The sequence below is a fragment of the Natrix helvetica genome, assembly GCF_964273705.1.
Source record: "Natrix helvetica genome assembly, chromosome: 11".
Lineage (NCBI taxonomy): Eukaryota > Metazoa > Chordata > Lepidosauria > Squamata > Natricidae > Natrix > Natrix helvetica.
The window spans coordinates 21,926,451-21,941,087 of NC_138562.1; the positions used below are offsets into that span (position 1 = coordinate 21,926,451).

Consider the following 14,637-nt stretch of genomic DNA (forward strand, 5'->3'; position numbering starts at 1 on the left):
GGGGCGCTCGGAGAAGGGACCAATGTGCGCGAAGGAGGGCGGGGACAAAGAAGGAAAAAAATCCTTATTTTAACAAGTTTGTCCTATGATTTTGTTGATTATGGGATTATTCCCCAGAGCTTTCCAATGGGGTTTATTTTTAGACAAATCCCCAAGATTGTCGGTTTAAAAGGGCCATTAAATTCTGGATTGGGCTGAGTGATAAATGACTTGGAATGGGAGCCAAATCCCATCCTCCACCACCCCAAATATAGGTGGGGGGGAGTGCTTTGAAGAATTGGCAAGATATGAACCCTTATTTTTATTTGCTTAAAAACGGAGAGAAACCTCTGTTCAAGCGCCAAATTTTGAAGGGCTTTAAAAGATGCCGTAACTATGATGCATTATCTGGGTTTTAGGAGTCGGCTGGCAGTGGCCAAGAATCAGCAGGAATCGAGTGGAACAGCCTCCAACTCGCTCATTCTCTGCAATTCCTGCACAAAAAAGTCCCTTTTCATGAAAGGAATGAGTTGGAAAAGATTTCGGATTCTGATTTTCTGCTGTTTATGAAATCCCTGCAGTTCCTTTAAAACCCAGTATAAAATCTGAGATCATCTTTTCAGATGTCATTTTTTTAAAAAAAATTAAATTATATCCTTATTATATAAACATGGATGGCTGGACAATGGAAATGGCTCCATTGGCCCAAAGTCACTTCCCCGCCTTTCATGTCTAAAGCCAGAACTAGAATTCACCATCTCCCAGTTTCTAGCCTGGTGTCTTAACCATGAGACCAAAATGCCTCTGTAATGAAAAATGCTTGTATTCATTAAAAATGCACTAAGAAGAATCCCTCTCTAATTTTTTTGGTTATTCTTTCCTTTTTATATTCTTTTCTTCCTGTCCTATTTAATAATATAAAGCCGCCACCAGAGGTGATATTCAGCCAGTTCTCTTCAGTTTGAGCGAACCAGTAGCGGCGGCTGCGGGAGGCTCCGCCCACTCGCCCCAATGTAATGCGCAAACACTGTGCAAGTGAAGAAGTTGTGAATGCCCCAACACTGGAAGTCTTTAAGAAGATGTTGGATAGCCATTTGTCTGAAACGGTATAGGGTTTCCTGCCTAAGCAGGGGGTTGGACTAGAAGACCTCCAAGGTCCCTTCCAACTCTGCTATTGTATTATTGTATTAAGAAGGCATGCGTAGACGCGGCACGTGTGAGCGAAGCGAGCGAGCAGGCTCACATTTGCAAAATGGTAGGGAAGGTAAGTGAGTCCAACCACTGGCCCCCACCTCAGTTCCAAACCCAGTGAAACAAGCTAAAAGAATCTATTCTCTTCCTACACTCAAATCCTATTCATTTTCACCATATTGAGTGTTCAAATGGAGAATAAAGATATTCTCACCTTATAAATATGCTGTTTATATTTGAACATCCAATGTAAGCACACCCACTATATAAAATAGAATAACTTTTAGCTAATGAAGAAAAACAGCTTTTTCCCCCCTGTTGTGGCTTTTTTAAAAACACGGTTCCCAAGATAACAAGATACTCTAAATAATTGCTAAAAAATCATTTTGTGATATTCACTTAGAAAGCACACCTTAGTGGTTTTGATAAGCGGTACTGTATACAGTTAGCATTTTAACCAGATAAGATATCCAAGGATGTATATCACCTGGGTCAGGATGAACTTTGATTTATGGCTGCGTTCAGCGAATCCACAGAGAACAGCCTTTTTATAGAGATGGTAGGCTTTTGCTCATGTTTCATTTAACTTAAACACAGCTTTGTAAGAAAGCATCTGAACTTGTAAACGGAATTGCGCTATATTTCTCGGAGAAGCAATTTCAGTGCCGAGCAATTTTTCTCATTGAAAAAGCAGATCCAAGTGTCATCCCAACAAACAGGGATATCAAATTAAAATGCCAAGTTTCATCTTAGAGCCACAGAAGATAAAGGAATACTTCTAAACAGCCTACTTGGTCTCTTTGTTAAAACCATGCAGCTTACAGGATAACACATAAGCTGTTCTTATCTAACATGGCAGGCAGTGGACTGACTACGACAGTATAATGTGGTCTTTTTTAAAAAAAGAAACGTTAAGTTGTAATCATGCCCACTTTTAATATATCCCTCGCTTCCAAACTGTGTACGGGTAGTTCTTGACTTACAACCACACATTTCTGTTGTTAAGTGAGACATTTGCTGAGTTTTGCCTCGTTTTATTATCTGTCTTGCCATTTTCGTTAAGTGAATCACTGCAGCCAATCTGTCGGAGAATCAGGCTTCCCCCTTGACTTCGCTCGTCAAAAGGTTGCAAAAGTGGATGACGTGACCTTGGGACACGGCAACCGTCATAAGTACGAAGCAGTGGTCCAAGCACCTGAATTTTGATCACATGATTATGGGGATCCAAAAGTCATAAGTGTGAAAAACTGTCAGTAACTTTTTTCCAGTGCTGTTGTAACTTTGAACAGACACTAAATGAACTGTTGTAAGCCGAGGACCTACCTTTGTTTGAATGTATTGTGTGTGTGTGTGTGTGTGTGTGTGTGTGTGTGTGTGTGTTTCTGTGTATGGGAGGGCAGGTAATTTTGGTAATTTCCCTGAAAGCAAGGCGCTTTCTTTCACAACATCACAAGACTTTTGTAGATACTCATGGAGTTAACTTTCAAGGACAAACTCAATATATTATTTATTCTATTTATATTTCATGCTTCGGTCCAAATCTTTCCACACAATTTATGGCTTCCAAAAATGCTGAGACTTGATACGAAAGAGAAAAAGGAAGCAAAACAAGGGTGCAGCTCAGTTTTTCCTGCCATTTTATAAAAGAAAAATAAAAGCCAGCATATCCATGTTTGAAAACATACGCTTCCATTTCCCCCCCAGAATATTGCTTTATTTTTATTTTTTTCTATTTTCAAATATACAATTTTGACATTATGAAGTTATAGTACACACACACAAAATATCTCATTTAATATATAGTGCATAGAGCATAAAAACGTTCCAACGTCCCACAAGTTTGGGCTAAAGCCACTCCCAGACTAACCATACGTTTATTGCCTTATCACTGGTAGTCCTTGACTTACAACCACAGGTGAGCCCAGAATTTCTGAGACCGTCATAAATACGAGTCAGTGGCCAAGCAGCAGAATTTTGATCATGTGACCAGGGGGGTTGCTACAATGGTCATAAGTGTGAAAAACGGTCATGGGTCACTTTTTTTCAGTGCTGTTGTAATTTGGAACAGTCACTAAACGAACTGTTGTAAGTCAAGGACTATCTGTACTTTTGATACACTAAAGAAATGTCAAGAATCCTTGGGAATTGGGCCATCAATGTTGTAGTACATTTACTGACATTTTTGCGCTCTCGACAGCTTCATACAAAATAACATCATTGCTTAATGCAATACATCCCCTTAAAAGAATAAACAAAATGTTAGGAATGAATACGTTGAAGTCTCGAAAGTCTAGATGTTTATTTGTTACCAATCGCTTTGAAATCTTTTCACTCTCCAGGCAGTCCCCGCACAAATCTAAAACATTGCTATGAGTCCTTCAATACCAGCCTTCTCAATATATATATATCCCTCGGACTTCCCACGCCCATCTAGAATTGCAACAGTCCTCTTCTCCTTCATTTGGCTTTCTGCTAACATTTTCTTTCTTTTATCTACTAACTTTCCTCTATACTCTCAGTGGAGTTTCATCTGCTTGATTATTTCTTGGAACGCTTGTTGGTGGGGGTTTTTTTTTTGGGGGGGGGTGGCTATCTACTATTGATCTTGATTGTTTTTCACAGTGCTGCATTTTGTAATTAAACTGAAGCAATACAGAACTTCTTGTTAATTTCAGACTTGGATTCGACAAGCTTAGACGCAAAAGAAACCATTTTCATCAGAGAGAGAGAAAGAGAGAGAAAAGAGAAAGAGAAAGAGGGAAAGAGAGGGGGAGAGGGAGAGAAAGCGAGAGCGTGGAGAGAAAGAGAGAAAAGAGGGAAAGAGAAAGAGAGAGAGAAAAGAGAAAAAAGAGAAAGAGGGAGGAGAGAGAAAGAGAGAGAAAAGGGGGTAGGGCGAGAAGGATGACTCTGCATTTAAAATTATTTCCTCTTCTTTTCCCATGAAAACCTAAAATTCAATTTTTTTTAAAAAAAATCCTCATCTCTTTTCATTCCTGGACTATCGGAAAATCTAGGAGGATGAGTTTTTTGTTTTTAAAGATTAAACTATTTGACGACACTCTTTTTGCAGGAAAACATGCTGGATTTAATCCCACCTGCTGGATTTATTTTCAACTAGTGGGAAAATAACAAGTTGCATCTTGCACCCCTCTGTATATTTGCTCAGAAACCAGTCCTCCTGCTTGTTCCAAGCCCAGGAGGTTGAGGCATGCAGCCAGAACACCGACAGCATCTGTCGGAGAGAACCATCTGTGTCCCGGCAGGTGCACGCACCAAATTCCTTCTCGCTCTGTTTTAAATGGATCCAGTAAAATTGACCCCTCTTCCCTTCCTGCCTACTTGGCGGGAATCAAAACTCCTACGTTACCTGCCATACTAATTATTTACTAGGAGTAAGAAAGGGCTTCACTTCATTAGCGCAAATGCACCCCAAAAATGAGCCTCAATGAATGATTTAGCAAAGTAGGGGGAAGGGAAAAAAAACATTTGGGGTGTGTTAAGTTTCAGGGTTGCAATTCACAGTTAAATCTCATGTCCTCGTAAATGCGCAAAATGGGATTATGGTCGATTTGCATGCAGGACCCGTCAGGGGCTTCCAGACATAGAAGTTTCCTGGGACTTATTCTGCTTTTGACAAACAGATTAGTCTTCCCTAGCCTGTCCGTGTAGCTAGCAGGGAACCATCGGATTGGATAAAGAGTGCAACGGAGCATGAACAGAAAGGGAAATACATAAGTTGTGCTAAATGGAGCCACAATTCTGCTAGCTTCATAAATAAGCAGATTTGAAAATAAGAATCCCTGAGGGTTATTTATTTATTATAAACTGGTTAGTCAGGTTGAGCATTGAAATGTGCCTCATTGGTCTATGGCAGGGTTGGTCAACCCTGAGCACTTTGAGATGACTTCAACTCCCAGAAATCCCCAGGCAAGCCTTTAAGATATCTGGGCTTCCAACTCCCAGAATTCTCCACCCAGAGCATACTGATTTCTTTGCTCTCCACCAAGGGCTAAACAGCCCAGCTACTATTGCAATTGTTCAGTCAGTCAGTCTGTCTGTTAGTTAGTGACTTTCTTCATTTGATCCTCCTGTGAAAGCTTACTCTTGGTTTTTGTCCAGACGCCTAAGGCAAATATATATATAGGACTGAGTGTGTGTGTGTGTGTGTATGTGTATATATATATCAGGGAACTAGAAAGCATCAAATTGGAAAAGAGTCCTATATATATATTAGAAATTGGAGAAACATTGTGTTCAGGTATTACCTCCAAAGTTGTAAAAAACAGTGACTGAAACATTTTTCTCCACCCAATTACTCTGACAAAGCCTCCAGAGGAAATAAATAGTGCAGCATTTCAGTTTTCAGGCCCTCCCAATATCTGAGCATTGGAAAAACAAGCAACTCTAAAAGGTTTTTTTTTTATCAAGTAAAGAAACGCGAGGAGAATCTTAAGCATGGAGATAAAGACGCCAAATAATTTTGAAGCGATAGATTGCAGCTGTTTCCACCTATTCTGTTTCAATCTTATTATCTCTGACTCAGGAATGTGTTTTCGCGCTTGGGTACAAGAATTCCTACTTTTCTCCCCTCTTTTTCCCCAGGGTTTTCGCTTTTTAATAAAAGTATTATTTTTCGGCTCTACTTTCAATTTTTAAACTGAAATGCAACACGAGTTATGAGAACAATCCGGAAACCAATGCTATCCCTTCCAAATGAACTCTACTGATGGCCAGAATCAGAAGAAACTATTTTACCCCTTCTAACAACACATCCACTTCGTAGCTACCTATCACTACTGTGTTACACAAAAGCCATTTGTAAACAATGCCAACAACCCAATGTTTTTTTCACGCAGCACACCAGTTACTTCATTAGGACACAATGCAAGTTTCCTTATCGTGTGCCAATTTCAAATCCAGACAGTCAAGGGGAAAGGAAGATGGGTTGGTCGTTATAGAAATGGCCAATATATGTGATTATGAAAACTGAAAAGTTGAGATTGCGTGTTATTACCTTGTTCTACTGCACCGAAAGAAGCCAATGCTTTCCTTTCTCTTCTCTCCTTTACCCTACGCTTTTTTCCTCTTCCCTCTTTCCTCCTCTTTTCCCCCATTGTTTTCATTGTTCCTTTGCATTTCTGTATTTTATGTTCTGATCAACTCAGAAAAATACTCGAATCGGGACATGAGTGAGCAGGGCGAGGGGTCGACACTGAAGAAAGAAAGAAAATAAATTGCACAACACCATCCTGCAGAATATGACTGTGGGTCTTGGAATGAATCAAAGGTTATCACTTTAAGATGAACACGCCATAAAAATAAAAAACAAGTTATAGCTGTGTGTGTGTGTGTTCCAGCATAACTTTGGAACGCCTCAAGCAATTTCAACCAAACCTGGTACACAGATGACTTATTCTCTGGAGAAAAATACTGTGGGGGTAAGTTCTGTTAAGATACAGCCTGTTGTGCCTTAAAATGGCTTCTACTGTACTACTATAAAATGGCTTCTACTGTACAGTGCAGTGGAGTTGCCATGGTAATGGCTTCACAGTACTCCACAAGGTAAGGGGGAAAATCCAACATTAGAAATTACGTTTGGTCTGGACATTTCCCCCCATAAATAAATACCCAGACAATACCGGGTTATCGGCTAGTAGGAATGTAACAATTGGTTCTTCCTCTAACAGTGGGATTCCATTGAACAATGATTGTTTTTCCAGAGACTTGTAGAGAGACAAGATTCCCAGCCCAGTGTGTTTAATTGGAAATCTAGGGAACTGAACCCCACAACTCTTGGAAGCACAAACACAAGCTTTCCCCAGGAAAAATAATAATAATTCTGATAGCAATTTCATGCTGGAATGTAATCCAGAGCCTGTTTAAATCCTTCACATACCCCACATTGTCCTCAGGTAGACACTTCTTCTCCCTTGGATAAAAATAATTTGGCAGAAAGTGTTCATCCCCTTAAAAAAATGTGCCTTGCGTTTTCCCAACGGGTTGTACAAACTTTAGCGAAGTCTTGCAAACCTGAGAAATAGTCCAACCCGATTTGCAAACCCTGAGAATATAATACTATGGTGGAAAAACACAGTGTGTCATTTGGAGATGGCTCCTATCCATAAGACGTTACTGATATAAAATACCTGCTTCTTTTTTTTTTTAAAGGTAACTTAACTTCAAGAAGGCTCTCGCTGCAGGTAAATCCCAGTGAGGTTAGTGGACATTGTGGTCATTCCAGTTAGAAGTCTGCAGTGGCCTTCGGACCTCACTTTGAGAGGGACGGTTGTGTCTTATCACTGCATTAGAAACATCATGCTTAAATGGAAGTTCTCCATTGAGATCTAGGAATCAAAAATGGGAAAGGCCTGAATCCTAGATGGATGGGAATAGTCTCTTTCAAATATTAAGGACCACTCGAGTGAGTAAAGATGAGCGGGAACTTAGTTAGATTAATAAGAGTTGGAAGGGACCTTGTAGGTCATCTAGTCCAACCCCCCGCCCAGGCAGGAGACCCTACACCATTTCTGACTGATGGCAGTCCAGTCTCTTCTTGAAAGGCTCCAGTGATGAAGCACCCACAACTTCTGAAGGCAACGTCTGTTCCACGGGTTGATGGTTCTCACTGTCAGAAAATTTCTCCTTATTTCTAGGTTGAATCTCTCCTTGCTTATTTCCCTCCATTATTTCTTGTCCGGCCTTCAGATGCTTTGGAAAATAGTTGACCCCCTCCTCTCTGTGGAAGCCCCTCATATATTGGAAGACGGCTGTCAGGTCTCCCCTGGTCCTTCTCTTCCCTAGGCCAGCCATGCCCAGTTCCTGCAACCGTTCATCGTATGTTTCAGCCTCCAATTCCCTAATCCTCTCTGCACTCTTTCTAGAGTCTCAACATCTTTTATGGTGTGGTGACCAAAACTGGATGCAGGATTCTAGGTGTGCTCTTATTTTCTTGAGGACTTTTTTCCCCTCATGGTTTAGAACATCCTTAGAAATCTGATGGAGTCACAGGCACAAGAGGAGACTGTACTTAGGAATAAACAATTGCTAAATCCGCTAGAAACCAGGGTGTTGATGCCCCCGAGGATGCCTCTAGCCTCAAATTGCTGAGAACACCGACTTCCTCTGGGAATTTCTCCCTGTAGAGAAATTCATTCTGCAAGGAACGAACGCTTCACAAGGGCTGTGAAATCTCTCGGCAAACAAAGAAGTTACTTGGGCATTTGGGGGAAAAGGCAGATCTACCTGAGAAAGGAAGCTTTTGAAAAAACAGGAAGCCCTACCAAACTAATTTAGCCCATCCAACAGTTTTTGCCTCCACCTCGCACGGAATATGCCATAGCTGGGTGCCCAGTTTCACCCAAAACGCCCTTCCCCCCGAACGTAGAACAAAACAACATTACAATCTTCGTGCAAAAAAAATTATCCCCCCCCCCCCCCCCCAACAGTTCTGTGCATACTTTGTAAGATGCCTGGCTTCCATGGGGCAATTCTGCTTTGCAAAAAAGCTTTGTTTTTGGTTTTTTTTTTTAAAAAGCAGGTGCTCTGGGATGGCAAATTTTAAACAATACACTTGCAAGAGTTGTACTGTCTGCAATGGAAGAATTTTCTGTGAAGAACATGGGGGTTTTCTTTTCCTTTTTGTTGCAGTAACAAGGGGGGGGGGGCGACTTCTGAAATGAACTCAAGGGTTTAGATGGCTCATAGAAACTGGGAAAGTCAAATATTCACTTCACTCCAAAGTCATTTACCAGTTGAACAGGATGTTTTGGCCCAGTGTCATAAAGTAAATTTGGCTGCTGCCGCCAGACTGAACTGATGCAAAAAATACCTTGAAGGGAGAGAGATAAGAAAAGTGTCACTCTACCTTTTTAGAAAAAAAACATTGAGCATAACTTGATAACAGTGCAAATACTTCAAAGTGCATAAACATGAAGTCAGCTTTCACCCAAAGCATTAGATCAAAAACAGAGGCAGTTCTTGACTTATCACTGAACCCAGAATTTACACTGCTAAAGTCAGACATTTGTTAAGTGAGTCTCGCCCCATTTTATCACGTTCCTGCCCCAGTTGTTAAGTGAATCACTGCAGTTGTTATATGCTGTAGCCCGCGGGCAGCCAGTAGAGCTGGCATCAGAGTCGGACGGTGAGGAGGTTGGGGAGGAGCATGGGGCAGTCCTGGGGGCTGAGGAAAGCTCAGGCGAGGGCTCTGCATCAGAGGCAGAGAGGGAGCTAGGCAGCAGTGAGGCAGAGGAACAGCTGGAGCCTGTTCCCAGTGTGCGCAAGCGCAGGGCTGCCAGAAGACAAGAACAACTAAGGAAGCAGGGTCGACTTGGGAGTAAAGCCACACCTTGGAGGTGATTGGCCCCGCCCCTAGGAAACAAAAGAGGAGCGAATGGGGAGGGGGCTTTTGCAGGAAACAATTTCTTCCTTCGGTCGTTTCAAGAGTGGAAAGTTCTGTTTGTGACTATAAGAGACTCTGTGCCAAGTTTTGCTTTGCCCTGCGTTTGGAAACTAGTTATCTGGCAGCTCTCCAAGCGAGATAAGGTTCGTGTGGATAAACATTCCTCTGAACGACTGTTTGCCAAGACTTGCTGACTGTGAATGAAAGGAATTCACAGTCGTGCAAATAAAAGGGGACCAAGACTCTGCTTCATGCTTTTTAAGGAGGCCTGGCTCAGAACATTGTTAGTAACATCTGGGTTCCCCATTGACTTTGCTTGTCAGAGGAGGTCGCAAAAGGGGGATCCTGTGATCCCTGGACACTCTGACCGTTGTAAATATGAGTCAGTTGGCAAGCATCCAAATTTTCATCATGCGACCAAAGGATGCTGCAGCAGTTTTAAGTATGAAGAAAGGACACACGTTGCTTTTTTTCAGTGCCGTTGTATCTCTGAATGGTCTCTAAATGAAACGTTGTGTGTCCAAGGACTACCTGTATTATGATTGCTGAATACAGCCAGACTTTCAATCAAGATTCCTGGCTAGCATAAGAGATCCTAAGCATGGAAGCTTCTACCCCAAGCCTTGGTTTACAGACTGCCAATGTTGCTTATGTGCAGTTAGCATGTCTGCAGTTTGTTTTCGGTTAACCTAAATATTTGCACATAAATCCCAACTTGAAACATTTGGCAGCATTGAGACTTCTTCCTTTCAGCTTGTTCGACATGTTAATCATCATCTGATGGTGTCTTTGCCGTTCTGCTTATGCTTTTTCCCCACTTTATGGAAGGACATTGCCTAAGGTAAATAATTACGAATATTTGAAAACCTGAGATATGATTTTCAGTTAATTGGTACTGATCTTTTGGTGTTTGTCTTCCTTTTAGGAAGCTCAGACCATGGAACACAAGACAAAAATAGCAATATCAAAAGCACTTATATACCACTTCCCAGTGCTTTTACAGCCCTCTCTAAGAGGTTTACAGAGTCAGCCTTTTGCCCCCAACAATCGGGGTCCTCATTTGACCCACCTCGGAAGGACGGAAGTCTGAGTCAACCTTGAGCCTGGTGAGATTTGAAGTGCTGAACTGCAGCTAGCGGAATTATCCTGCTGTACTGGACTCTAACCACTGTGCCACCCCTTATAAAAATGTCATTTTTAGGGGTCTCTCTCTCTCTCTGCTGAGAGAGAGATTGTGTGAAAAGGCCACCAGAGCTATATATTCAAAGAAAGGAAAGGGTGTATATTTATTCTTTTGGGTCAACAAATGGAGACATTTCCCAAAGATCTAACAACCCTTGTGAAGTGAGGAGCAATCTCCACCAAGGGTTTCTCCAGCTGGTGTCTTCCGGATAGTTTGATCCCAGACCACCCACCCCACAAAAACAGGGTTGAAGTTTCAGCAGGTAAGGAAACTACCGTAGGGGGACAATTACTCCAGTCGTGTCAGGAGCCCCAAAGTGCTTCTTGGTTCAACAGATCGAACGGCGATATCACCGTTGGCCGAGAGATACTCACTGAGGGGTTCCTTTCACGACCCGTGAAGTTGCCCACCAAAGTGGTACCCCTTTATCTACTTGAGGTCATCCACTTTCAAGCTGGGTCGGCAAGAGCTGGAGTGTATGACAGGAGCTCGCCCTAGCCTGTAGTGGCAACCGGGTCTCGAACACAAGCCTGCCAGTTGTCAGCCCAGTGTCCTAACCTCATGAGCCACCATGTTCTGCAGACAATATGGGAAGAGAAATTCAGTCTTCGAACAAGATTTTCACTATCCTGTTTCCCTGAAAATAAGACCTCCCTGGATAATAAGCCCAATGAGGCTTTTGAGTGCATGCGCTAAAATTAGCCCTCCCCGAAATTGTTGCAACACAGCAGCAGCCACGAGGTGACCATGCTCGCCGCCTCCCGCACCTCAAAAACAATAAGACCTCCCGGAAAATAAGGCCAAGCACTTATTTCAGGGGTCAAAAGAAAATAAGACCCTGTCCTATTTTCAGGGAAACACAGTAGGTTCTTCAACTTTCTATTAAGGTTCTCAGAAGGTTCTTCTTCGCCAAGAAGATATCTTGTCTCTCTTCTAGGAGCACAGCTAAAAACACCGGAGCCCTCTTTTGGAGCAAAGTGTGGATGAATGCCCTCCCACCCCATCCAACATCTGCATAAACTACAACGTGGGGGAAATCTAGTCTTCTATCAAAGTTCTCAGAAGGTTCTTCTTCACCAAGAAGATGTCTTGTCTCTCTTCTAGGAGCACAGCTAAAAACACCGGAGCCCTCTTCTGGAGCAAAGCTTGGATAAATCTCTCCTCCCACCTCCGCCTCCCAACTTCTGCACCACGTACCTTATCGTTCCTTTCGCAGAGAAATTTCAACTTCTGAGCTTTCTTGTGCATAAAGACGCCTTCCAGGCATCCCGTTTCCACCGCCCGCAGTTCAATTGCTTTCTCGCCCCAGCCCATCACCTGATTGGACTGAAGATAAGCTTTTAGAAGAAAAAAAGAAAGGAAGGAAGAAACAAACCGTTAATGGAGCTTTTCCTTAAAAGGAAAAAAGAAAAACCACGAAGACAAGTGGCAGAGGAAGGCCTGGATAAATGGCTCTCTTCACGGGAAGCTGTTGGCAGTAGCAATTGCCCCCCCCCCCCGCTATTTCTGGTATTCGCAGTGAAGGCGCCACCTGATAACAAGAAGAATTACAATCTTGTGCAACTTTGGCTTTAGCTAGGACAGGACTGTCTTATATATACATATGGAACCACATTGTGGGTCCTTTTCAAATTCTGCTTCCAAGCCTTTCACGGGGCAGGTGGGGGGAATGCAACCTAGATATAAGGTAGAGGGCTAATAAAGAAGGGAGGTGTGTGTGTGTGTGTGTCTGTGTGTGTGTGTGTTTCCTGGCTATATTGTTAACCAGCCAAACATCTTGGCTCTCGTGTCTACCTCGAATTCGACGTTTTAATGCTTTCTATGGTTTTTAACACTTTCACCTATTTTTCTTATTGTTTCTTGTTTTAAAATGTTTTTAAATTTTTATTTTTTTAAAGGGTAGAATTTTTTTTAATTGTAGAGGTTTAAATTGTAGAGTTTTTAATTGTAGATGTTCCAGATTGTAAGCCGCCCAGTCATTTACTGAGATGTGTAGTTACTGAAATAGAATAAACAACCAACCAACAATCAAGCAAGCAACCAACCAACCAACCAAACCCACCCACCCCCCATCAACTCAACCAACCAAACCAATCAAACAACCAACCAACCCCACCCACCCACACATCAACTCAACCAACCAACCAACCCAATCAACCAACCAAACCCCCCCAACCCCACCCCATCAACTCAACCAACCAACCCAATCAACCAACCAACCAAACCCACCCACCCACCCACCCACCCACACATCAACTCAACCAACCAACCAACCCAATCAACCAACCAAACCCCCCCAACCCCACCCCATCAACTCAGCCAACCAAACCAATCAACCAACCAACCAACTCCCCCCCCCCCCATCAACTCAACTAACCAAACCAATCAACCAACCAACCAAACCCACCCACCCACCCACCCATCAACTCAACCAACCAACCAACCAACCAACCAAACCGCACAGGGAAAACTTTCCAGCTGACATAAGAAGAGAAACACTTTCATAAATAACTTGTTAGATAACATTTCCAGATGTTGATGGGCATCCAAAAATACGGACTGTTTGTTCCCGCCTAGGCAAGCCTGAGCTTGCTCCTTCTATCGTTCGATCACCAGGCTGCAATCCCAGAGCTGCAGCTTCCTATAAATAGATGATGGCATCTGTGCCTTGGGCCTTCTGATCTCCGTGATGTAGCTGGCAGGGGGGGGGGAGGGGGGAAATGAAGCCTATGGTGCCTTTCCCTACCCAGCTGTTTTTTTTCCTTGGTAGTCCCGAAATCGGGGTGTTGTTTTCTGATGGATTGTCTGTCTGGTGTCAATCCCTGATTATCTGGGTTTTGACTGCTGGAGTGGATGTGCTCTGATTTAAACAAGGAACAAGCCCCACTTCCTTCTAGCACTGCTGATGTTACCAAGACAGGTAATGAAATGTCTTCCTTGGTAGTTCCTAGATCAGGGTATAGATTTCTGCTGGATTGTTTGTCTGGTGTTAATCCCTGCTTATCTGGGTGTTGGCTGCTGGATAGCATGCATTCTAGTCTTAAACACCACCCTCACTAGCCCTGATTACGTTGCCTAGTCAGATAATGAAATGTCTCCAAGAAAACTACCAAGCTCAGAGACCACCAAGGCCTCCACAATTCAACCCTGAGCTACACAAATTATCCTCAATTAGAAAAATTGGTGCAGCCATGCCCCTAATTCCACAGGTAATCTAAATCCAGATCAAGGTATTGTTTTCTGCTTGATTGTTTGTCTGGTGTCAATCCCTGCTTATCTGGGGGTTTGCTGTTGGAGTGGATAGTTCTGGTTTTAAAGAGAGAGCAAACCCCACCTTCACTAGCCCTGATGAGGATACCTAGTCAGGTAATGAAATGTCTGCAAGGCGACTACCAAGCTCAGAGACCACCAAGGCCTCTGGAGTTCAACCCTGAGCTACAGAGATTATCTTCCATTGGAAAAATTGGTGTAGCCTTGCTCCTAATTGCATGGGTTATCTAGGTTTCTTGGGGAAATCATAATATACCCCCACATCCCTAAATTTCATAGAAGGCACACATTATAAAACTCATGATGCAAGGTAAAAGGTAAAGGTTCCCTTTGCACATGCATGCTGGTTGTTCCCGACTCTAGGGGGCAGTGTTCATCTCTGTTTCAAAGCCGAAGAGCCAGCGCTGTCCGAAGACGTCTCCGTGGTCCTGTGGCTGACATGACTCAACGCCAAAGGCGCACGGGACGCTGTTCCCTTCCCACCAAAGGTGGCCCCTACTTTTCTACTTGCATTTTTTACATGCTTTCGAACTGCTAGTTTGGCAGAAGCTGGGACAAGTCACAGGAGCTCACTCCGTTACGTGGCGCTAGGGATTCGAACGGCCGAATTGAC

General features: G+C 42.9%; 1 protein-coding gene across 6 annotated transcripts in view; it reads right to left on the bottom strand.

Moving 5' to 3' along the window:
• Positions 1-2,658: 2,658 nt before the first annotated feature.
• Positions 2,659-14,637, bottom strand: part of NRK (Nik related kinase) — a 93,274-nt gene continuing 81,295 nt past the window's right edge. For 5 of the 6 annotated variants that reach the window (XM_081963762.1, XM_081963761.1, XM_081963764.1 and 2 more), the window contains 2 exons: positions 11,952-12,091; positions 2,659-8,998 (listed from right to left, as the gene is read on the bottom strand). In XM_081963762.1, the coding sequence (XP_081819888.1) occupies positions 8,915-8,998; positions 11,952-12,091 (224 nt within the window). In that variant the 3' untranslated portion in view covers positions 2,659-8,914. The remainder of the gene's footprint in view (positions 8,999-11,951; positions 12,092-14,637) is intronic. The other variant, XM_081963763.1, reaches the window with a different exon arrangement.